At 52.2% G+C, this 23,530-nt stretch overlaps 8 protein-coding genes across 8 annotated transcripts; 6 read left to right on the forward strand and 2 right to left on the reverse strand.

Annotated features, from left to right (window-relative positions):
* Window positions 1-1,939: 1,939 nt before the first annotated feature.
* CABS01_08128 (uncharacterized protein) lies at window positions 1,940-3,034 on the forward strand (the record flags this gene model as incomplete). Its single annotated transcript, XM_060541490.1, has 2 exons — window positions 1,940-2,399; window positions 2,631-3,034. The coding sequence occupies 2 exons, from the start codon at window positions 1,940-1,942 to the stop codon at window positions 3,032-3,034; spliced, it is 864 nt and encodes a 287-aa protein (XP_060402294.1).
* A 2,052-nt stretch (window positions 3,035-5,086) lies between these two features.
* Window positions 5,087-5,772, forward strand: CABS01_08129 (uncharacterized protein; the record flags this gene model as incomplete). Its single annotated transcript, XM_060541491.1, has 2 exons — window positions 5,087-5,336; window positions 5,456-5,772. The coding sequence occupies 2 exons, from the start codon at window positions 5,087-5,089 to the stop codon at window positions 5,770-5,772; spliced, it is 567 nt and encodes a 188-aa protein (XP_060402295.1).
* A 1,833-nt stretch (window positions 5,773-7,605) lies between these two features.
* On the forward strand, window positions 7,606-10,191 carry CABS01_08130 (uncharacterized protein; the record flags this gene model as incomplete). The annotated part of the gene is made up of 5 exons (XM_060541492.1): window positions 7,606-7,649; window positions 7,717-7,846; window positions 9,081-9,249; window positions 9,405-9,444; window positions 9,567-10,191. Coding segments are annotated over 5 exons (1,008 nt in total), but the record flags the coding sequence as incomplete, so codon positions are not given.
* Window positions 10,192-11,140: 949 nt separating this feature from the next.
* Window positions 11,141-12,206, forward strand: CABS01_08131 (uncharacterized protein; the record flags this gene model as incomplete). The annotated part of the gene is made up of 3 exons (XM_060541493.1): window positions 11,141-11,203; window positions 11,278-11,321; window positions 11,378-12,206. The coding sequence occupies 3 exons, from the start codon at window positions 11,141-11,143 to the stop codon at window positions 12,204-12,206; spliced, it is 936 nt and encodes a 311-aa protein (XP_060402297.1).
* A 2,299-nt stretch (window positions 12,207-14,505) lies between these two features.
* CABS01_08132 (uncharacterized protein) lies at window positions 14,506-15,330 on the forward strand (the record flags this gene model as incomplete). The annotated part of the gene is made up of 2 exons (XM_060541494.1): window positions 14,506-14,649; window positions 14,716-15,330. The coding sequence occupies 2 exons, from the start codon at window positions 14,506-14,508 to the stop codon at window positions 15,328-15,330; spliced, it is 759 nt and encodes a 252-aa protein (XP_060402298.1).
* Window positions 15,331-15,844: 514 nt separating this feature from the next.
* On the reverse strand, window positions 15,845-16,996 carry CABS01_08133 (uncharacterized protein; the record flags this gene model as incomplete). The annotated part of the gene is made up of 1 exon (XM_060541495.1): window positions 15,845-16,996. The coding sequence occupies one exon, from the start codon at window positions 16,994-16,996 to the stop codon at window positions 15,845-15,847; it is 1,152 nt and encodes a 383-aa protein (XP_060402299.1).
* An 852-nt stretch (window positions 16,997-17,848) lies between these two features.
* On the reverse strand, window positions 17,849-19,505 carry CABS01_08134 (Mov34/MPN/PAD-1 family protein; the record flags this gene model as incomplete). The annotated part of the gene is made up of 4 exons (XM_060541496.1): window positions 17,849-18,542; window positions 18,614-18,867; window positions 18,954-19,291; window positions 19,454-19,505. The coding sequence occupies 4 exons, from the start codon at window positions 19,503-19,505 to the stop codon at window positions 17,849-17,851; spliced, it is 1,338 nt and encodes a 445-aa protein (XP_060402300.1).
* Window positions 19,506-21,101: 1,596 nt separating this feature from the next.
* Window positions 21,102-22,820, forward strand: CABS01_08135 (uncharacterized protein; the record flags this gene model as incomplete). The annotated part of the gene is made up of 6 exons (XM_060541497.1): window positions 21,102-21,308; window positions 21,373-21,409; window positions 21,471-21,538; window positions 21,597-21,629; window positions 21,685-22,025; window positions 22,085-22,820. 6 exons carry the CDS (start codon window positions 21,102-21,104, stop codon window positions 22,818-22,820), a joined length of 1,422 nt encoding a protein of 473 aa, XP_060402301.1.
* Between the last annotated feature and the right edge of the window lie 710 nt (window positions 22,821-23,530).

Below are 23,530 nucleotides of genomic sequence, written 5' to 3' on the forward strand. Positions count from 1 at the left end.
CTGAGAGTTGGTGTGTGTGCTCGCCGAGCCTGTCTGCTCACACCCCCCGGCCGCCGACCGTCCACACATGAATCGTCCAGTCCAGGTCCATTCTTGGTTCCCGATGGTCCCTGTCAAGAAGCTGAGGCCAAGTTTGGATTTTCTGTCGCTACGCGCGCTTGCCGCACCCAAAATTCGATTCACGCTTTAACCCCCATTTAATATTACCCATCCAAACCAAAACGGGCAGCCCTAACAGTAGGTAATCTTGTCTTGTTTCCTAAAGTTTCCCGCCGTCTCTTTCTCTCTTGATTGAGTCTTGCGCCCCTCTCACCCCCAGTTCCCAGTTCCCTTGCGACACCAACGCCGCGGCAGACATCGGTGCCTGCATCTATACAGTCGTACATGACGCCATGCACATCGTGCATCCACTGATCTCCTCTAGTTCCCAGTTCGGGATTGGTAGCAGCAGGACCGTGGGACGGGGCACGGAGACGGGAATACCAGATATCACCTTGGTCCCCAGAAGGCCACACGGCCAAATCTCCCGTTCTGGTTTTACCTTTTTCTCAACAGGCTCGACAGGCCCCTGCAAAGCGGCAAGCCTGGCGGGGTGGGAAGAAGAATAGTTGAAGGGTTCAAATGTTCTGTTGTCGTGGCACTCCGAGAGCCGTGATTTGCTGGCAAAGTCACCACCACTCGCAGCCAGAGTCAAGCCAATTTGCGAGACATGGCACTGCATACATAGCACCAGATCATATGCCCCGTCCTTTCCCCCCCTGGTTCCGGTTCTGCTTTGGTTTGGTTAGGTCGAATTCGCGTCTCGTCTGGTCTGGCCGGCCATAGTATGGAGCATGGAACCGTTTGGCATGGGGGCCCGTATGGGCAAAATAACGAAAAAGTATGGCACGGCATCGCATGGCATGGTTCGGCGGCGGCCACCACATACTTTATGATCCAAGGAACGGCTAGGCCTGGAAGTATCGCCTCGAAAATATGACAGAAGTTGGTGAATGGTCACGAGCCGGCCCCTGGATCCCTTCCTCATCGCTCAAACGGGCATCTTGCAGCGGAACAGCCCTGGATGTCGAATACACACCCTAATGCTTCTAGCCTCTGACCCCGCAAGTCGCCGCTGGCGGCATTCTGCTCTCTTCGTCTCTGAGGTCATGGACTGCTCTCACCCACACCACCCTCTCGACAAGTGTCGACATGGAGTATGAGAGGAGTGGGAGGGTCCTCCGTCTCCGTCTCCCGGCAATGCACATGCTACAACCATGGGATTGCTGGAGCTATGTGATTCTATCCCCCGGCCGGGCCCCTCCCCTCCATCTCATCACCTCCCCTCAGCCAGCCATATCCATAATCCATACCATACGCATCCATGGTCCAGCACCTGGGCCCTTGTTGGTCTTGACATACTTCCCAGCAAAGCAGATCCCAACAAGCTAAAGTAGAGTTGGACCGACAGGACCGGCCGGCCGGCAGAAGGGCCGCATCTCTTACTTCCTACTCCCCCGTCCCACTCTTCTCCATCCGTACCTATCTCTGAGCTCTCTCTTGCTCCCTTCTGTGCGTCTCGTGTTTCTCTCTCACTCTCTCGCTTGCCCCCTTCTAGTCCCCTTCTTTTGCTGCTTTTGCTGCCCGGTGGTACGACGGATCGACTGGCAACTCGTCCACGTACGCCTCTACGGATACATCCATCCATCCACCTTGGCCTTCGCCTTGCCGTCAATAACCTGACCTGCAGGCCCGGCCACCGCACCCGCATCCCCCGTCCCATTCATTCCCCCTTCTCTCCTCGGACACGACCGACCTCCAATCAACCTACCCACCACCCCCTTGAAGACTCACTTTGTTGCTAATGCATCCGTGAGCTGACACATCCGGGGAAGGGCTTCCGGCAACAGAACCCAGAACCCAGAAATACCCCCCCCTTCCGAGGCCGTAGAGAGCCTCAATGAACCTTTTTCTTAAACCATCGACCCAAACGGCGTCGTCTCCCCGTCGTTCACGGTCCCCGTCCGTCCGTACGCCGTCCGCTATCATCCCGGCAATGGCTTTCGCATCGTCGCCCGTTGACTCGCCGTCGTCCTCCTTCTTCGCCGCCGCCGCTGCCGCCCCGGACCTCGACGGCCTCGCCCAGGCGCCAGCGTCCGTCGCTCGCGCCATCCTCGTGGCTCTCTGCGATGACCGACGGGTTCGAGCTCAGGCGTTGAGGCAGCTTGAGCGCCTGCTGCGCTTTGAGGCCGATGTCCGCGAGGAAGAGGAGGATGGTGTCAAGAGGAGCCCCAATTCCGTCTCAAGTCCATCAAATCCAAAAAAGAGAAAGGCAACCGGCGAGCCCAAGATCTGTGTTCAGTGCGACGGCATCTTCACGGCCGACGAGAACAGCTTTGGTTCATGTTGGTACCACTCAGGTAAGCAAGCAAGCAAGCAGAGCGTGGAAACCCAGCAACAGCAGCGGGAGCAGAAGCAACGAGAGACTGGTAGAGCCTCTTCATATCCTTCCAACTCTATTGTTGCCTCATTTCCATGCCGTGCATCTTCTTTTCCCAGCAGAAGTACTACGCTGTACAAGCTGTCAGAAGGGTATCTTATTCTCGTGGTTGAAGGGTCATACTGACTCGTGCACCCACCCCTCTGTTTAGGCGAGCTGGAGCTTTGGGATGAGACGCAAATACCACCAACAATCTGGGACGACGTATCGTCAGACGAGCTGGACACAGATTCCAATCGCCTAGAGTATCCCGCAGCGTTCCGATGGTGCTGCTGCCAGAGGCTAGGCGACAGGCAAGGCTGCGTGCGCGGCACACACGAAGCCAACCCGGACAGGAGCAAAAAGGGCCGCGGCAATGAGCTGTCCGATCTCGAAGACGATCCGCTGGAGCTTGACGACGCCTCATCGCAGGAGTTGGGACCGCCGCCGCATCAGCAGCACTACACGATCTCGAGCTCACCGACGGACGCTGGCCACAAGGCGACGACGGCAACGATGACTGTGAGAACGGCAACCTCGCTGACGACAACACACCATCACCACCAACAGCAATGACGTTCGAAAAAGGTTTACTTGGATTGTTTATTATTTTAAGGACGTGTTTATGGTCCATGTCAGAAACGAAGTCGCTTCCTGGGTTCCCCTCCTTTCGGCCTTCCGGACGAGACTGGTTTTGGTAGACCGGTCAAGGAAATGATTACGGTTTCGGTCAATCGGATGGGCTCCCGGCCTCCCGACCGATGGTGGTCGGTCAACCGGTCGACAAGGCCACGCGAGATTGAAATGGATTTTTTTTAAGGTGCTGGCAGGGCTGTGAACAGACGCGAAGGGAGTCAAAGCGGCAATCGGGCACAAGTTCAAAAAAACCGGAGCAGAGCGGAGCGAAGCAAAGCAAAGCATTTTCCTGGGAGAAGGGGGAGGCATAGCATTTGGCAAGTTTGATACAACAAGACATTTGATGGATGAAGCGAGCAAGCAACATTGAAATTGGTCGGACAAGAAATTGGAGGGGGCGACACTACTGTACTTTGGGGGCAGCTTTTACGCCCAACCGACCACTTTTTGCCTGACTTATTGGCCAGGCTGGCATTTCATTGCCTCGCATGAGGGGATCCTCGTACACCAAAGACATCACGAAATAATGGAGGCAGAACGTAAGAGCATATCATTTGTATTTCAGTGGTGGAAGAATCAATGAATCGAGGGCCACTAGGGGAAGAAAGGCGGCAGCAAAAAGAACGGGGTGAAGATAGCCCACTGCACGCAGAGAACGTCGATTTAGACAGACGAACGGGGCGAGCCCAAGTTTGCCAGCGATGCAATTTACCTTACTTCTCGTTTTCACGAGCCAAATTACAAAATCATCCGTGACATGTACTGATCATTGATGAGGTGAGAAAAACAGCGCGCAGCCCAATGAAGGCAGCATTCCCAGGATCGAGATGGCTCGCATTTTCGCCTCATAGGACTGGCGGTGGCGGAATTCGCATGGTTCGCCGACGACGACAACGACGGGGTGGTGAGACGAACCGGAAGCGTCCTGCCCATAGCGGTCCGATATCATCTGCAGCAAGCGCTCAAATCTGCAAGGGACACCAGAAGCGGCCTAGCAATCCCGCTCCAGGGAATATAAAGCTTGCCAGCCAGCAGCGCAAGTACGGAGTACACACGCCAGACCGAATGAACCAGTAGGCTCGCTCCCGGTGGTCGCACAGGAATTATGTCCCCCCAAACCCGGACCAAACTCCAGAGAGGGTCGAGAGAGTGTGTGTGGCTCTTGGGGAACACAAGACGCACCACCTACAGGCTACTTGCCTTTCGTCAGCTAGCCAGCCGCTGGACCGTCTCTGGGGCCATGGGTAAATGCCCTGTACTCTGGACTCTAGAGACTGAATAGCCGTAAGCTTGCGGTGCCACAGCAGGGCTTTGTGTGCGAGGAATCCAATGAGGCCACCTGGCGAGCAGGGATGACCCTTACCATCCGAGATTCCCCGGCAAACCCTGATCTACGGGAGGCCGGGGAGGGGGGCACGGGGGGAAGACGGGTACGGGTAAAAGAAACGGGTGTCTGTGGCAGTTGAGTGAAACCCCCCGGCCGTTCAATTCTGATAGACAAGAATGAACATGATTCCTGAAAGGAGAGAAGTGACCCTGGTGAACCCTTCCGGAAACTGGTTTGCATCCCCGTCATTCCGGGTTGGGGTGAGTAGTTGTGGGACTCCACGGAGTACACTAAGTGGGCGCGGTCTAGATGGCACTTCTAGAGTGTACACAGTTAGTTGCTAACGTAGAAGCCCCTCGAATGTCCACGAAAGGTAAAGCTTGCGGACCATCTATAACGTCGAGCAAGTTGCTTGGAATTTGATTAAGGTACTCACATTTCAGATCTCACATTTCCTCCGCGCTTACTCGGATAAGCTCGACTACCAATTCCAACTACTTTACTCTACTTATCTACTAGGCCCAAGAGATTGGTGTACGAAGTAAAGTATCAAGCTAAACACCAATTTACCCCCGTTAAAGTCCGACATCGCAAAACACTTCTTTCCCGGCCCGAAGAAAACACCAAATTATCGGCGCGACACGCCAACGGCAACCAAGAAATCAATGGTTGATCAAGCAAGACAGCGAGCCGAACAGACCGCCGCCCCAAATCGGGAAACGGCGGCCATGTTGGAAGCCGTTTCGGGCACCGATGCCCGAAAAGTCTTGTTCGCACTCTGCAGGGAGGATGAGCGTGTCCGCCGGCGAGCCGTTGACCTGTTGCAGAAGATGCCAAGGACGGATGTCTGCGCCAACTGTAAGGAGAAGTTTGATGTCAACAGGAACGCTCCTGATGCATGTCGCTACCACCCTGGTCAGTATGATGGAATTCCACAGTCAATACCGTATCCGGAATGAGCGGGGAATGTAAAGCTTCGTGTGACTGCACGTGCTTGGCGAGTAAAGAGAGGACATTACGCTGACGTGCGATAGGAGACTTTGAGTTAGACGAAGACCTAGAGGTCTGGGGCACAATCGACGACATTGGACAGTTCTGCGAAATGGACAGCGAAGAATCTCGAGCTGATGTTCCAGAAGGCTTCAGATGGAGCTGTTGCCAACGCGTCGGCGACGTGGAAGGTTGTCAAGAGGAGCAACACGTGGCCGTATTGGAATACCCCCCTTTGACATTAGAAAGTTTCGGTGAGGGTCACCATGCGGTGGAGATTCCAGGGCAGCAAAGTCACGGCAAGCGCAAGGCTGAGGAGGATATTGTCGGCATGGCGCAAAAGACAAGGACGGGTTCTTAATTTTCGACGGATATGACCCGGTGACCCTTGTTCGCGTGCGTAGAGAATTTGAAATGCGGCTGGCTTGTCACTTGGACAGTATGCGACACATCATCTCGTTCAATATCGCCGAACATGGCAATTGCCAAGCTCTCGGCCCTTGAAGGATGCCATTCCCGCATTTCCGACCAAACAGCTGACAGCTCTTTACTACGTGGACCACCCGGGGAACTTATCACACACAAATCCATGTGGGGATATGCCCGAGTAAAGCAGCGATGCCATGCGCTGAGAGGCTCACATGTGAGTTGAGGGCTGTCAGAAGTCTCATAGACTGGCTGACTCGCTGGCCTGTTGGAAAGATCGCCGGCTGACAGGACTTTCGGTGTGATTCCGACATGTACTTGTACACCTGAGAAGGGAGATGGGAAGATAAGACAGCGGAAACGACGGGCCGGATTATAAGCCCCAAGATGACTCGAGAGCCTTAGAAAGCACCGACAAAAGTTTAAAGAGTCAAGTCTGGTCACATAAATAAGACTTGACAGAGTCTTGAGGGCACTTGGTTGAACTGGGTACCGCGAATCATTCCCTAAAATATGGATTCGGGTGGGCCTATTGTGGGCGCCTTCAAGATAGAAGTGCCCGCTGCAGAATCCACCGCAGAAAGTGAGACGGGCCAGGCCGTTCGGACTACCCCCGCAGCATTTGCAAAGTCTTACAACGTCGTGAAGCTTGATACCGGCTGATTCCCCGAGTCCAAGAAGAATTCTAGACTTTGAGGTTCAAGATAGTTCAACAGAATCGTCTCAACAGTAGAGCATTTGCACGGCGAATTAGGACCTCAGATCGATCGCCGCCCACATGTCCTCGTAATTAGGCGATTGTGGAGACCATTTGATGGGTAAGAGTTCTCATTCATCCCTTCAGAGAGAGGATCTGGGACCTTCCGGATTATTCCCGAGCTTAAAACGCCCAACTATTCGAGATGGAGAATACATGTACAGAGATACATTTTGTGCGCTTTTCTGGGGGTTTCGTTTGTTATTACTGGCTCTTCTCAAAACCTTTGAAGAGAATATGTGTAGCTCAAGCTATCGGACCCATTGCTGAGCTCTTAAGAACGTAGAAGGACGAAGTCCAAAAGCCAAGACCCAACTCTAGACTCTTGTTGTCGTTGTTCAAGACCAGATTCCTTCAGCTGCGCTCACCATCGTCTTTTCGCGGATGAATTTTCAAAAAACTTTTCAGACTTGGCTTTGTGGATCAACTCTTCAAAGGCAGAGTTGAAAGAGTTCATACCACGGCCCCTGCCACGAGGGAACTGTAGATTGACTCTGAGATATCCTTCATGTCTAGCAGGCGGTAGAAATGCCTCGCGATTGCTTTCAGTTGGAGCAGTCTCTCACTAGTTTATAGATCCATGGAATCTCATTCGAGACACTGATCCTCGTTCGAACCTTTTTTCTATGTGTCTCATCGAGTCATCTCACAGTCAATCGACCCTAGGCCTGCAACATTTGATTTTGGAATTGTCGACACGGCTCTGTCAGCGAATAAATACAATGACCATGCAGCCTAAACCAGGGTCCTCCTGGATATCAGCTGCTATGTCTCTGAAGTAGGTCTGTGTCTATGAGACTTTACGATAGAGAACTGATGGTCTTAGCATGCCTGATTATCTCGCAGAATCGAGAGAAGCCGAACAGTCATCCGATTACTCCCAGAGTCGGTCCAACAAGCGAGAACGTCCCGAATGTTGTCCTGGTTCTCCCCAGCAGCCAATCCCCAAGGTGATGGGCCTTCGTTCACTCAAACACGGTTGTATCAGACTTGAACTGACAACGAACACAGAGACTCAGAACTGAAGAGCCTAAGAAAGAGGAGTCTCCGTTGTTGTGAGTCCAGATTACATCCAAACATCTCTGAACTCGAGAATCACACTGACATCGTTGTAAACAAAAGCCGGCTTCCGCCCGAATTACGAAACGAGATATATCGGATCGCTTTCATCCGTTCGACCGTTACGATCACCGCTAAGGCGGTCTATGGCTATACCTGTAGCCGTTCTAGATTCCGCTGGAAGCGCAAGAATGTGCGACATCATGATTCATGGAGAACAACCGAGTACTTGCCGGTTGCCTTTCTCAGAGCTTGCAAGCAAGTTCATGCCGAAGCGCGGGCGATTCTGTACACCAACTACTTCGATGTGCAAGATATGGAGACACTCGTCGTTTGGTTGAAAGACTTGGGGACCAATACTGCCTGCCTACGAACCATTGTACTCCAGACTGAGCCTCAGGGATGGTTGCCGTCATCAACTTCAAGCAGATACCGGACTCAGCAGACCCGTTATCGAGAACTGTGTCGTAGGGCTGCGAGGATGTTAGCTACTGCCGAAAATCTCCAGACTCTGCGGATGCAGTATTGTTACAATCTTACATGTATGATTGCTGGCCCGGCTCCGAGGGGAACTTTCAAGCGACCTGGACCTGTTTCTGGCTGGATCGGCATCGCGCGTCGGGTTGCGGAGGTATTGTACCATGATTTTCGGTCGGTGTACTCCAAAGGTCTGTCCCGTGGCCACAGTCCGGAAAGGCTGTGTCATATTTTACAAGTTAGCCGGAATAACTGGTGGTGTTATCGGCACGCATCGAGTCCGCAGAAACTTAATGCTAAAGAGGCAAGAGAGGCTGAAGAGGAGGTTATAGAACATCTAAGGCTGCTGCTGAGGAGAAACCTCGAAACTCGCCTGGGATATCGAGCTTGAAGAAGATTCATAATTACCAAGCAGCAAGTCGCCGCACTTGAAATCCGACCTAGGCTGGCCTCAAGGAAGCCAATGGCATGTAGGAAGCAGAGGTGGTGCTACAATTGAAAGATAAGACTAGGTGACTAGAGTCATGATGGCTTTATCTGTTCCGAAGTTGTCTTGAATGATACCGAGTATTTTCATTACGGTCTGCAGCTTGAAATGATACAGTCTCACTCACTTCTTTTCCATTTAAAACAACGCCATCGATGAAGCCGTTTCGGCGTCTCTCCTTTCACAATCAAATCTTTGTCTTGCAGCTCGAACGCGCGCCCAGGTGAAGCACGATGCAAGGTCGCCATAAGGAAGAAAAAGCAGCAAGGAGAACTTTCTTCAGTCTCAAGTACCTTTCAGGCAGCAAATTAATAGAGATGGACTTTTCATTTATATCAAAGCGGCAATTCATTACTACTCAGCAGAAATTTGCCATCTACGGCCTTCAGTTCGACGCAGCCTTACAAGCATCAAGCCGTCCAAGTTAGTAACTGGTTACCAATGATTTCACGTTGAATATCAGCTGACTTTCCAAACTAACATCCAGAGACAAGGACTGCATTTCATCTCCTCAACTCTCGCCGATATGGCCTCGTTGCCGGTCGTCTCAATCTCGACCGGTGGGATCCAACGACGGGACAGCCAGGATTCAAACACCTTGCCGGACAGGGTCTGTCTGAGTTCTTTCCTGCGTATGAAATTAAACGATTGCCGATCTTGACTGACATGCCAGATAGAATGCGCATGATAACGGTTCTGGGCCGAGACGCTTTTCCTTTCTGTGAGTTCTGCAGCTCGGGCTTTTGTGTAATTGGTTGCCAATATCGCTAATACTGAAGCACAACAGATACCTGCCTGGGGAGATTCGAAACAGCATCTACACACTTGTTCTATCCCCCCCAGATCCGATTTATATCATTGACAGTCTTGTCTCTACCGATATACCCTCGAAACGATTTCCGTTTCGAAGGAAAGGTCTCGGACAATGCTATCTTAGGTGCCGTTTTAGCTTATCGATGCTTCGTACTTGCAAAAAAGTGTTGTCTGAAGCACGTGGCATCGCCTACTACCAAACATTCGAATTTTGGGATGAAGACGCGCTTTTCGTCTGGCTACGCGACATTGGCCCGTACAACAGATCGCATCTCTGCGGGATTATCTTATATGAACTGCGCACTTGTCCAGACACGGTTACCCACAACATGGTAATGAGTCGCATCGCTGCAATTCTTGATAACTCTCCGAATCTCAAGAAAATCGAGGTGGTCGTTATTAGATTCGACGGCGTGATCGACTTCAGCAAGCGGCTCAAGCTTCACAGAGATGGACAGCCAAAGCTGCTGGTCACTGAAGCCCGGCACATAGCTGAATGGGTGTTCTCATTCTTCCGCCCCCTCCTGTGTAGTCCTTCCTTCCGCAATGGGGATCCTCAGCGGTTATCTTCCTTGTTGGCGCTTGACATGCATGCTTATTGGCTCTACGGGCAAAAGGCTGATTTTCATCGATCGAATTGGACAAAAGAGATGGCGGACGAAGCAGACGCCTCGTTCTCTGAGCATCTGGAGCTGCTGCTCGAGAGAAGTCGGAAGAAGAATCTCCGTCGTCGCCAAAAGAAGCTTCAACGACTCGGCTGATGTATTGACCCCACGAAAGGTCCATCACTTGAGGTGGTCACAATGTACTCATCAAGATTGAAATAGAGCCGGAGTTTGATTGAAAGAGGTCAGAGACAGGTATGCTGGTAGCCCTGGCACATCGTCGAAAGAGCTAGGCCCTCGGTTGGCTGACCTCGATGAGCATCGGGGCGACCAGCTTTGGTCAGGTGACACTCGGTGAAGCCACAGATAGTTCAGGCCGTCACGAAGAACCAACAGTACCGTGGTTTAAGAAGACGGTTTTCTTGGGGCGTTTCATGTGTATTTTGAATAGAACTTTAATCTGCAGTTATCAAGTGTCTCAAACTCTCCGTCTTCTTCGGAATCTACCTACCTTATGACCTTGATGGATCTCACTAGATGTGTTGCTAAAGATGGTCCGACTCATCAAGTCGTCTGAGCCAACCTACTACCTGCCCTCGCTACTCTATAGTCGGAAAGTGGAATGTCAAGGACTGTGTCGTAGCGGGGAACGCCGCCAGAGAGTTTGCCTGCTTGAACAGGACGCGACCTCGAATTTCGTAATATTCCATGCATTTCTATACCTGAGGCTGGTAAAGAGTCAAGGGGTTTCAAAGGCTTCCTATGGTAAGAGCCGAGATCTGTCTCGAATCTTTAGTTCTTGATGCTTTTTGCCAGTGGTAGGATGCAGGTAGTCCCATGCGGTTGGACGACCGCGCGGGTGACAACAGCCACACACTCGCAATGGTGCGCGCGCGAAATAGAAAATCTTTTTCTCGCCGTTTGTAGAAGAAAAGCTTTCCCTCTTGAAACACCACGCAGGCATCAATTAATGACTGGAAGACAAATTCTGCAAAGACCGACGCCTACCTGAGCTAGGTAAGTCAGATGAAACGGGAGCCCGACAACATTTGAACGTCCGCTTTACATCCCCTGACCCATCGGTTTCTAGGCAATATCTTCACCCATGAGCTGCAAAACCTCGCGCAAAACGAAGGCTAGACTTCGGGGAGTCAAGAAGCTTCGCAAGGTACGGCCCTCTTCGCATAAAATTCAGAAGCCACAACGGCGAAGTGTGTGGTCCCCAAGTTAATAGTCGTCTAGCAATCCCAGAATACAGCACGTTACTTCAAACCGTTTCGGTTTTTGTATGCGTCCTAAAAAGCTTGGTCATCAGACGTCAACGACTGACTTTGCCCTGCAGGGACTTGCCCTCTGAGCTTCGCAACAAGGTCTATGAATTCGCTCTTATCTGCTGCGATGCTATCTCAATCGCCAGAATCCTTCACAAGGAAGGATGTACCAGTGGAAGAAAGCTCGCCATCCTTCACCATCGAAACTGTAGACTAGCGAGCCGAGACACGCATCCCGTTGCCGAGCTCATTCAGACTTGCAAAAAGATTCGCCACGAGACGTCGTTCATGTTGTACAACAGCAACGCCTTTGGATTCGAGGATGTTCCGACACTGATACTATGGCTCGAAACGATTGGACCCGCAAACCGAACCGTCTTGCGGAGCCTTATGATTGAGGGGGACTGCTGCTACGGACAAGCCTCTATAACATCGTGGTTGGATCCGTTGCATATATACGACCCAAGCCCCTCGTTCCTGATGGCTCCCTTCCGCGACCCATACCGAGAATTGACAGCCAGAATCGGCGACCTTCTATCAGAGTCGATGCTTCTCGAAGCTCTGTGCTTGCCGTGCGGCTACAGCTTCTGGAGGCTTCCAGTTCTGACACTTCGGCGGCGCGATCCATATCCAGTGCCCTGGCCAACCCATATTGCGCGCCGCATCGCAGAGACTCTGTTCAAAGATTTTCAAGGCTTTTTCGAGAAGCGCCTTCTATTCGACGCAGACACGGAAAAGCTTTCCAACGTCATCATGGTCAATGTCATCTGCAGAAAAGACCGCAACAAAACGTGGAGTCCAGCGGTAAAGGATGTCTTGACCAAGATAGAGGAAGGGGCAGGACACTTAAACTTGTTACTCAGGCGCCTTCAACACAAACAAGTCGGAGGCAAGCCATGACAATTCTACCTCCATGAGATTATGTAGCAGGATAGGGTACACACTTGAATATGGAAAGAGTGGACGGTCGAAGGATCTTTCGAAGGTAACGAGATTTCCTTGCTGAATCAAGCCAGATATCTGCAACAGGCGGTAAACTACCGCAAAGGCTTCTTCAGCATGGGAGATCGGTTATCTGTGTGTGCGTTATCTGAGGTCTAGACAAGTAGAATTGAAGTCGATCCAAGTTATTCGTGACAACAAGCGTCTCCTGAATTGTCTCGACAAATCGTTGTTGGAGGAGTCTCTCTGGTCCAGTAGTTGCAATCAGTTCATCCCATCAATGCACATCATGAACTCAAAGTTCAGATCGAACTAGTAGTAGTGCGTAAGGCAAATCCGGCGGCTTTCGAGTTCAAGTTTGAAGTTAGCAAACGCTAGCCCCCTCGACTATTGCTTATCTCTTGCTTCTCTGACTCTCGTGGGCCGATGCATCTTGCGGCGCTGGCAAGCATCAATCCGATCGCATTACCTAAGCACCGAATGTGCTGGAGCAATGTTCAAGATTGGGAGAGCCTGTCACTATGCCATCAAGAATTCTCGGCAACCCTTTCCCTGGGACATATTGCGATGCAAATCACTCTGCAATTCCAGCAGGGCCATCTCAATACTGTAAAGAAGCAGCGGTCGGCGAAGAGCGCTAGATAGTGAATCGATAATGTTTGAGTTTCCATGACTCCACGTCGCGATGGTTACGTTTCGGATCTTCGGAGTTCGTACGTCGTTCGTCGAGGCTCCGTCCGGATCGAAGTCGGGCGCGCTAGCAACTGCCACGGTCAATTCTCAACTGTTTGTAAACAAGACTTGTAGAAAATGGTCGCAGGACCCTCTGATTGTAATGTTCCCGATGGACGAAAGTTGAGAAGAACTGACAGTAAGTCCGATATCGTCATAGGTTTGGAGGCCAGCTGCAAAGTACGCGGGCATGGTTGTTTGGGCGGTCGTGTCCCGCACTAACGTGTTCATGAGACGTACTTTTAGCAGAAAGATTGGCTAACAGAGAGACAATGCCGACAAATGTCTCGCGTTGCAAATTGTTGCATTTCGATTAGCTAAGTGTCAGTTGTGAAGGGATGATGGAGAATAACCGCCAAAGATTAGATAACCATAACGCCTTGCAGATCCGACACGACTCATTACGACGCTGCGAAACTGTGTCAGGTATAAACAGCAAGAGAGCCTGATTATCAAGATGAAAGAAATCTCAAACCCGAGAAAAACGTGGCCGAGACTAGAGAAACCGAAGGTCCTCCCGGCCTCAGAACGCAATAAGCATTTCGCTAGCGCCCATGCACCTCGCTTTCCCGTCTCCACATCATGGCAAGGCGCATTTCTCAATGGCGCCAGAGTGCAGATTCCCGAAGCGCGTCTCGAAGCCTGAAGGCCCGTGATCCCCGTCAGCGATTCCCACACCTGGGAACCAGAACCTCGTCCGGACTCCAAAGCTTGGAAAGGGGGAGGCGGCGGCGGCGGCGGCGGCGCTGAGAGCCCTGTTTATGGGGTTTCGGGGAGTTGCGATGACAAGTGTCAAGCCTCCTTGGCCCGAACCGCCCAGCCCACTGGTTTGAGGCTTCTACGGAGACGACAGAAGCTTGGAGGGGAGAAGAAAGAGGCGAAGGCCCAAGGTCTCGAAGCAGCAGAGACATGGATAACTTTATTGGGTGGATACGCGTATGCTTAGGCCATAAGGTTGTTGGTGCTCCGATTCTCTAGTGCCAGTTTTCTTCGTGGCTTTGTCAGAGAAGAAGTGGGAAACCGAGACCGAAGTGCCGTTCGCCCTAGGGGGCCGGGGCTGTGCTACTTTTATCTTTTCCCCCAACCCAAGTTCCCCAGCGACAATAGTAAGGTATAGTAGTAAGTAAATACGTGTAATCTGCGGTGTCTGACTGCACAGCAAAGAGAAAGAAAAAAAAATGTGTCCGCCCCCATGAACCGAGACCGAAGGCATTCTCACACAATGCGCAGCGTGCGGCTGTGTTGAGGTAGGCCCGACACTATGGGAATGCGTATCGAAATTTCTTTCAGGATACGGTCAATACGTGTAAATGCGAGATGCAGCAGAATGCGAGATGTTTGTATATAGATTGACTGTAATCCGGATGTTGTTACCGTCTTCCTTCCAATACAATACAATACAACCAACACAATCATTATCACCATCACCACCACACAAACAATCTCTCGGTCTTGACTCAGAATACTCCTCATCAAGGACAGTCCGTACCAGTACCAACTTCAGTCCTCCTCCCAAACAATCACAATGGGCCTCTTCGACTCCAAGCTCAAGTTCCCCATCCATATGGTCCAGCTTGCCCTGGTCATCGCAGCTCTTAGTCTCTCAGTGGCACGCATCTTCCTCCCCAACCGCCCCAGGGGTAGATCCGGTACCATGGCTCTCGGCATGGTAAGTCTTAAGCTTCTTTTACCCCACAAACCAAGCAACCAGCTAACCAAACCTTTTCAACCCCAGGCCGCAAAGTCTCTCATTATCATCGCATACCAAGTCCTCACCGAGCACGTCTCCTCCTTCAAGCGATGGGCCAGCCTGAAAGCCAACCTCATCCTCAACGGCATGGAAGTCGTCTTCTGGGCCGCGGTCGCCTACATGGGCATCCAGGGCAACACACAACAATCCTGCGTGGGCGTCAGCTGCACCATCGGCTGGATCGTCGTGGTGATGGGTATCCTCCTCAGCATCGTCGCCGGCTACGCAACCATCATCGCCTGGCTTGACTTCCGCTACTTCAAGGCCAACGGCGTCCGCCGCGGATCCATGAAGCAGACCGCCCTCGGCAGCAGCAGCGACAGCGAGGCCGGCCAGTCCGCCGAGCGCATCGAGATCCAGCAGCAGAGCAAGCCCCAGACGGCCTCCCCTGCTCCTCGTCCCGCCGTCGCCCCCGTGCACTTCAACAACAGCCAGCAGAGCAACCAGTACGACGCGCCTCCTTACGGCCAGCACTATGCTCAGCAGTACCAGCAGCAGTACCAGCAACAATACCAGCAGCAGCACCCTCAACAATACCAGCAGAGCCAGCAATACCACAACCAGTACCACAACCAGTACCAGTACCAGCAGAGGCAATGAGGTGGAAGAGAGGCGGACTTTTGAATTAAGAGGACTTTCTGAGCGATTCAGCATATCCAGCGGGGCGAATTGGGATGGAAATACAGGTTTCGTTTGTTTTTTGGTTCTTTACAAGCGAGTATGATGCAAAGAGACCGAGCCGGTCTGCACAGCCAAGGGATAATGGCGTTCAAGTTAGATGGGGACTATGGGACTTTAGACCAGAACATCTGGCTTCTTCTTTGTAAAAGCCTTCGGGGCATAGAGAGCGCCTCTGCAAAAGCATGATGGCGAAAGAATCGATTTGAGTTTGAAAGCATTCTTTGACAACCACGAACCGTGACTAAATCACGAAACAATGGCGACAACAGTGATGTATTTACTTACGGGGAACAACACTAAGGTACTTTGAAATAACGTGACAAAGAAATGGGTCAGTCATTACAAGGTAAACTGCTGCTGCAGAACAGAAGATGGAGGAGAAAGGGAAATCCAATTCCAGAATCGTTCTTTCCATTGTGGCAAATTACAGCCATTACTTTGAATGCTTGGCTCTAGAGCCGTCTGGACGTCCGAACAAGAAGTTAGAGATCTTGTCTCCGAAAGGAACCACCGACGAGGGTGCCGCTTGGCTCTGCTGTCTCCTCAAAGGCCTACGGCTGTATGAACGAGGAGCCCACGATTGGTCATCTAAATCTCCATAACCCGACGACTTGCGCCTGTACGACGGATGGTCCCGAATCACCTTCCTGAGCTCCGCCCTGGTCAAGTTCGGCCCCTCCAGCACTTGGCGCCACAGCTTGGCATCGGACCTGCCGCCAGGGCGACTCCTACCTCTCGTAATGATCTCTCGCAGGGGTAGAGATCGTAGCTCGGCCGGTATCATATCACTCACCTGGCCCACGTCTACCTCAGACCCCTCAGGTCGATATCCAGCATCGTAGAAGAGTCCAGCTAGTTCGGGATACGCATCCGTAAAGTCGTACCAGAAGATAGGGTTGCTGATGGCGGGTGCGTCATGCTCATTGAGCATTTGCTCTGGACTTCCGTCTTCGATGATACTTTGCAAGAGCCAAACCAGGTCTACTGCAAGCTCATCCAGGAACCCTTCTTCCTCTATATGCCTGTCAACAACGTATGAAAGCGCAATCTCGTTAACAAGAGCCGGCATAGTCAAGATGGTTGTGGGAGAGGAGTCATCCCCAAAGCAGAGACTTACAGTCGGCAGCGTCTCAAAGCTACGCTCAAACGCCATGGTCCTCATTTTAACGGGCCACACCTGCCCTTCTTCATCGGAGACGCCAAGAGTGTCTGGTTCGCCGGGGTAGTTGAGCATGCCGCTGGTGGCAGCCGCCCACGCTTTCATGACCTCTTGGGCGTAGGCTGGGCAGATGATTGTAACGTGGGACGGGGAACGAGAGCCATGGCCGTATGCTATCAGCGCTGCGTCGCCGCAAACAGCATACTGTACATGTGAGAAGGTGCTCCCAAGACGGTGAAGAACTTGGTGAGTTGATGCGGGGCTTATGTCGGGTCTTGGGAGCGAGGAGCTGGGTGCATGCAGATACGACTCTGCCGGAGACTCTGGGGCTGCGTTGGCTCCAGAGCCATGCGGTTTACTTGGTGTGTTATATCGCAGTGGTTGACTCTCACTTTGTCCAGACGTTTGCGAGGGAGACGAGGCCATGCTCCTGGTAAGACCGCGACAGCGGCTTGATAGACGTTTCAAGAATTCGACGACGGGGAACCGACTTTGATGCTGACGGGATGCCGTATCTGTCAAACCTGGTGGACTTTCAAGGGGAAAGTCAAAAAGACCTGTCGTAGAAGCTGTCCGCTGTGTGCGGTTTCTCGAGAAGTGGAGGCGAGTCGACACGGGAAATCGAAAAGTATACCTCAAATGAGAACTCTTGTCAGTTTGCCGAGACTTCATGCCGTGAAGATGCAATACAGGGAGGCAAGGAAATGTTATTGTCAAGTGGTAGGAAACGGGTAAGCTGGATAATAGGTTCTCTTGATTTGCCTCTAGCTGGAGCTTGGGAAGAGATGTAGCTAAGCTCTTATGTAGATGTACGGGAATGGCCCCGAAGTGTCAAAACCCTGCGAACAAGTTGTTGTTTAGTAGGCGACAATGGGATTGAGACTCGGATCTGTGTTTCTCGGATGTTCTGGGACTGTAAGAGAACAACGTGACTTCGCATGCGCTTCGCCTTTGAGCACACCGGGATGCTTTGAGCCTCATGGGTCTAGAAGCAACAAAGGGATCATTCTTCCATAGCATGGTGTGACTAAAACAGATACATTTCCAGTGACGCCTAGCGCAGGGCTTTTGGGGGGGGAGGGGGTTCGACACTAGGAAAGTCGTACGGTCAATACCTCATTCATGTCGTGGGCCAAAACATTGAGTTCATAGTCGTCTTATGCCTGGCGGGCCCTCTACATGTTGGGTTCCCGTCCACCTAAACGCCTAATCGTACAGTGCTGGCAAAGTCCTTGTATCCCGCCCTAGACCGTCCCTAAATCATGGCCCTTAACCCCCTCACAACTCCTCTTCCACATCCATCGAGTCACCGTTCGATTGATCCTTGCCACCCGCCGGTCCGTCCTTCTTAGGCATCGTCGCTTCCTTGTCGATCATCTGTCTCGAGACGGACACAATGTTGTCCTCGATCAGCTGCTGGCCGACGTCCTCCAAATGCTTCTTGGGGTCGAGCTTGCCGACATAGCGGGTCTTGAGCTGGTCCTTTGTCAATTCGGTTTCTTCCTTGACGCGCTTCTCATAGCCTTCCGCAAGGCTGACAAGGCGCTCCAAGCGCTCCTTGTTGCAGTCGCCCTCGTGTCTGAAGTCGTTCATCTCCAATGCCTCGGTCCAAACGTGCTTGTGCAGGTTCATGAGCATGTTCTCCTCGAGCGCCGTCTTTCGGTAGTTGATGCCGATGGAGTAGTAGTGTCTGTTCAGGCCGTGGATGAGGGCCTGGATTGAGGGTTTGTTGAGGTGGCCCAAGTTACTCGTGCTTTGCCGGGGCTCTTGACCAAGCATAAGGGACTGGGGGTTGATCAGGCGGAAGGCGTCAATGACAACCTTGCCCTTGACGGACTGAATGGGGTCGACGACGACGGCGACAGCACGCGGGGTAAGCTGCTCGAAGGACTGCTGGGTGTTGATATCGACGGATGAAAGCCAGCATCCGAAACCAGGATGGGAATGGTACCATCCAACGACGGCCTCAGGTCTGTTTGCAACATGTTTGTCAGTACATGCGACTGCGATGGCCAGGGTAGGGATGGCGGGGTCCGAACTCACCTTCCGGTTTGTCTCAACATGTCCATCATCTTCATCTGGAAAACAGGGTCGACCGCCTCTACACTAACGCCGGTACCACTTTGGGGCATGGCGAAAACATCTACCACGCGTACCGTGAAGTCGTCGACGAACTCTCCCAGCATCAGACCCATCACTTCCATGGGAACACCAGCGCGGCCGTGTCGCAGCATCTTGAGGAGGGCAAGGGAGGAGATGTAGACGGTCTCGGAGTTGTCGATAAGCTGTGTGTTATCCTGCAAAACCGCGTAAGTATGTCGTTGCAAGGGCCTGGACAATCGGAGCTGTCAAGGCAGCTCGACAAGGCGCGGGATGCTCTTACCGTTCCGGGTTGGCTGCCCAGGCCACCGAGGCCCTGGGACTGGAGCATGTTCCTGAAGCGCTCCATTGTGATGCTGTAAACGTTACTGAAGATGTGAGGATGAAGTGTTGAGCTGGCGTCGTCGAAATGCTGTCGCGGGCGGCGGTTTTCGTGGCGATTTGGAGGGGCGTAGGTTGGGGTGATGGAGGCGGATGGAAGCAGCTGGGTCGTGGAGTTGAGTGGTGTTGACGACAGCTCTGAGCAGCCTGGCGAAAATGGTCCCGGCGGCGGAGCTAGCCTGGTCCGGTACGTACTGCCCGTGCCTGGCTGACAAACAGTCACGTGCTTGACTTTTGGAGCTGTATCAGTGCGGGAAGGAGCTCACCGCAAAAGATAGGGATATCCAGCTTAGTCTAATTCTGTCTCTTATTGAATCATATTCAAAAACCCGAGGTAATATTGGTCAACAGCAACCCGCATTTTCCTTTCCAGCTTTGAAGCGTGAAAATCTGTTGTTGGACGACAGTTTGAGATGTTGAGGTGTGAGTGGTCGAGCCACATATGGTGCCGCATTCGGCTAGACTGGGATGCCGAAGCTCACCAGCCACACTGCCGGGCCATCCCCTCCACTGCGTTCAGCTGAGGATGAATTCATCATCTACCTTACCCTTCACCAGCCTCCTCGTTCGGCCGACTTCTCTTGCTGAGGGCTTCGTATTTGGTAAGGATCGCACTGGAAACGATTAGAACAATGCTCGGAACTCATCGATGCTATTCTTGAACGATGGCAATCCTTGGAATTGCTCCTCACGCAAATGACGAGTCGACGTCACTAACCCCCCCCGGCAAAGATGGTTACGCCCCATAGCATCCACTCAACTAAACACCTTGTTGCTACTCTATTTCAAGTCAAAGATGCATATATGCCGCCTTTACTAAGACCATCATCAATTACAGTCACATTATCCTCGGCGCTGAGTGAAATACAACGTTTGCGATATGTCAACGCCCACTGTCAACTTCACGGGCTCCTGACTCAATCTGGTAGCGGCTCAGCGATTGTTATGATTCAATGCCCGGCTTGCGGAGGATATCCATGTTAGCCTCCAGTTCACCATCTTCCCACAACACAGCGCGGCATCGGTTTTGAATCCTAGATGGTCTTAAGGGACGAGAATGCCCGGAAACCGAGCAACCCATCCATGCCGATTTTGAGTTCCGTGATTTCAAACAAACAGCCAGTCCGTCTGAAGAAAACAACAGACGATGCTAAACGTATCCGGAAAGACTGTCTAGATCGACATGGCGGGGGAAGCTCAAAGCCTCGAGGGCTGCAGGGAACGAAACGTCTGGAAAAGTGTGCCCTCACTGGAGGCAAAATGATAGGCGCGACGGTCCCGAACATCGAGCCGCGGCGGTCGGATCTCCTGCGCCGAATCTGCAGAGAGGAACAAACGGGATAGGTGGGAAAGGATGGTGATCCTCATCGCCGAGCCAAGAAGATATCGCTCTAAGCACCACGCAGCGATGTCACCTTGGAGATGCCAACTCAAACTTTGAGGAAAGACACGCCTTGTGATTCGTGTCCTCGCTTCCTATTGAAGACATCCTATGGTCCTACGACCAGAGCATTTCACGACGTCACTGCGCTTCGGGAACGCAGCGCAGCATCGCGAGATTTACGCTTTACAAATTACGATGGCCGCGGAATAGGGCGAGTCATGGCGAACTCAAAGCTTACGCCCATTCCAGGTGTACTCGTCGCTCCGTGATCCTGGCACACGCGACAAATCTGCTCCTAGCTCCAACTCAATCATGGGCGCTCCTCGTGCGATGTACGATTGAGATTGGTGTGCCCTGGTCCCGGGATTGTCAACACTTGACCTTGCCTTGCTCCTACGTTCCCATGCCATTCCCACCTATAGTCTAATTTGCTACAACACCAAATCCCAACGTGAATGGTGCCTCGCGATCTCGAGCAGCGACTCCACGCACCAGTAGATCATGATCTAAGATCTGTTTCTCGCGGTTTTCAATGTCGAACTTCACAGGGAGCACGTAGCAACCTTCGAGCACCGGCCGACAACATCTCTCCCAGTATAGCTCCTTGGTCACCACATCGCCCGTCCGAGCTCTTTTGGGGGAGAGGCGAGATTGAGATACAGGACGATGGACTCAATAGCCGTAGACGATGAACAGGCAGCGACCCTAGATATCCCCCCGGTGGATCCGACCGAAACGCGACAACCTCTCGTAATCGGCGTGACAGTCACGGCGCTATTTCTCTCGACTCTTGTCACGGCCCTCAGGGTCTACGTCCGCGCTTGCCTGCTGAGGAAATGGGGCTGGGATGATTCGGCGTTGGTAGCATCTTCTGTGCGTTTGCAACCCTGGACTGGCCTCAAAGTCGACCACTGAGTGCTGACTACTCGAAACCAAGATTCTCGTCTTCATTGTTGGACTTTTGATGCTCATAAGTAGGTTGCCTCGATAAGGTATGAGATGAAAGGTATCTTGCTGATTAGTTGGGCGACACAGATACCCACTTTGGCGATGGTTTACATCAGGCTACGTTACCCAGGGACAAGTTTCTCAAATCTCAAGAGGTAGTCCCAGCATAGTTGAAAGCAATGACAAGATTGACAAAACTCACACGATGTACAGATTGCAATCACGGCTGTCGCCATCTACCAAGTCGTGCGTTTCTCGAGATCAATCCTATTATGGCAGCACAAGCTGACTACCTAAACAGGCCTATCCATTGATCAAATCAACCTTTCTTCTTCAGTACCGGCGCGTCTTTCCATTACCGGCCTTTCAAAAGTTATGTAATATCTTCTTGATCTTCATTATCGCCTTTGGGGTATCGCAGGTGATTTCAATCTGCCTGGCCTGTATCCCACTCAAGAGCCTCTGGGACCACACAGTACCCGGCCGATGCATAAGACTTCTCGACTGGTGGATCATCGGGTCGTCGATCAACCTCTTCACCGACATCGTCATCTTCCTCATGCCAGTGCCGCTGCTTCGGACAATCCGCCTACCGACGAGGCAGAAGATAGTACTAATGGCGACGTTTGGACTCGGCTTCTTGTAAGCCTCTTCTGCCAGTCTTCGTGCTTCCTCGCGATCTGCACTGACATTTTTGGCAGTACCTGCGCGATCTCAGTCATCCGCCTCACAACACTCAAGAGCTCATCGACCTCCACCGACGCAACATACAACACTGTCATCGCCGGAATCTGGTCGATAACAGAGCTTAGCTGCGCCATAATCTGCCTCTGCGTCCCCACTCTCCGCCCTTTACTCGGCGGAAAGAGCTCAAGGGCGCGACCGCCCTCCTACCTCCGACCCAACATCGAAGAGAGCGCCGACACAGAGCTCTACACGCAGTCCGACGGGGACGGCGGCGTAAAGAACAAGGCGCGCTGCTCAAGAAGTGATTCGTGTGAACACCCGACCAGCGACCACCGGGAGATCTATCACGATGTTGATGCTAGCGGCGGTGGTCGAGCTCCGCATCCGCGGATAGATCTCAGTGACGTCCCCGGGATCCTGCCCCCTCCCGCGGTGCACATCACACCATACCAGGACTCATCCCCATACGAAGACTCGCCGCAACGAGAGACGACAATACCCCTCACGAGGGTCGAAACCGAGGAAGGCGTACGGTTCCTGTCCGTAGACGCCCCTGAAGCAGAACTACCTACGCCATTGAAGCCTCCACCGCGGCGACATACCGACAGAGGACCCAGTCCGGAGGATGGAGGGTACTTTGGTGCTGTTGTATGGGACGCTTCGGGGCAGCCGCGGCTTCCTGGGGTATCTCCCGTGGCGTCGAGGAGCAGCTTGGTTCGGGATAAAAGGGACTCTGACAGGCCTAGCTAGCTGTAATGAGGGATGATGAAGGATGTTGGGTTATTTCTTGGATGTTTGGATTCTTCGATGATTACAGGGATACTCAATGATATCACACAATCGCTAGTACGGCGTTTGGGGATAGATCCAGAGCGGCGCTACAGAAAATTAGAATTCAAGGACTGTGAACACTTGATGCAGGACATTGACTGCAGATGACTTAATGGAGAATGTGGGATAACCCTCGAAAGTAACGTATGTTTGAGTTGTTAAAGGCTAGGCAGCAAAAGTCTAGACACTACACAGCGAGAAGGCCAACGGTTGCTCTGTGCTTGTCGTGTATTGGAGACTCAGTCAACATGAGTGGGTTTAGGACATCGTGTAGCAGAATCAGGGCGTTCTATCCTGTGAGAGAAGCTGGAAACCTGACGACACGTCTTCCGGCATGTCATAGCATCAGCACCATTGGACAGCTATCTCACCCAGAAGACATACTTCCAGAATCACAGAATCACTAGACGAAGATGAATTATCTGCGACATATTACTCAGTTTAACTAAAATCGCTACCAGCAAGGTACTACTGCGCCTGGCCTATCTATAATACAGCCGGCGATCTCCTCCCGCCGGCACAATACTTTGCAAGGAGTGTATGAGAGTATCACTGAAAACCACAAACAATAACCCCAGAGTTCCATGCTAGGAAATCCCCTCAAAAACCTATCCTTGAACGCCCGATAC

The sequence above is a fragment of the Colletotrichum abscissum genome (assembly GCF_030869225.1).
Source record: "Colletotrichum abscissum strain IMI 504890 chromosome Unknown Scaffold_18.1, whole genome shotgun sequence".
NCBI lineage: Eukaryota > Fungi > Ascomycota > Sordariomycetes > Glomerellales > Glomerellaceae > Colletotrichum > Colletotrichum abscissum.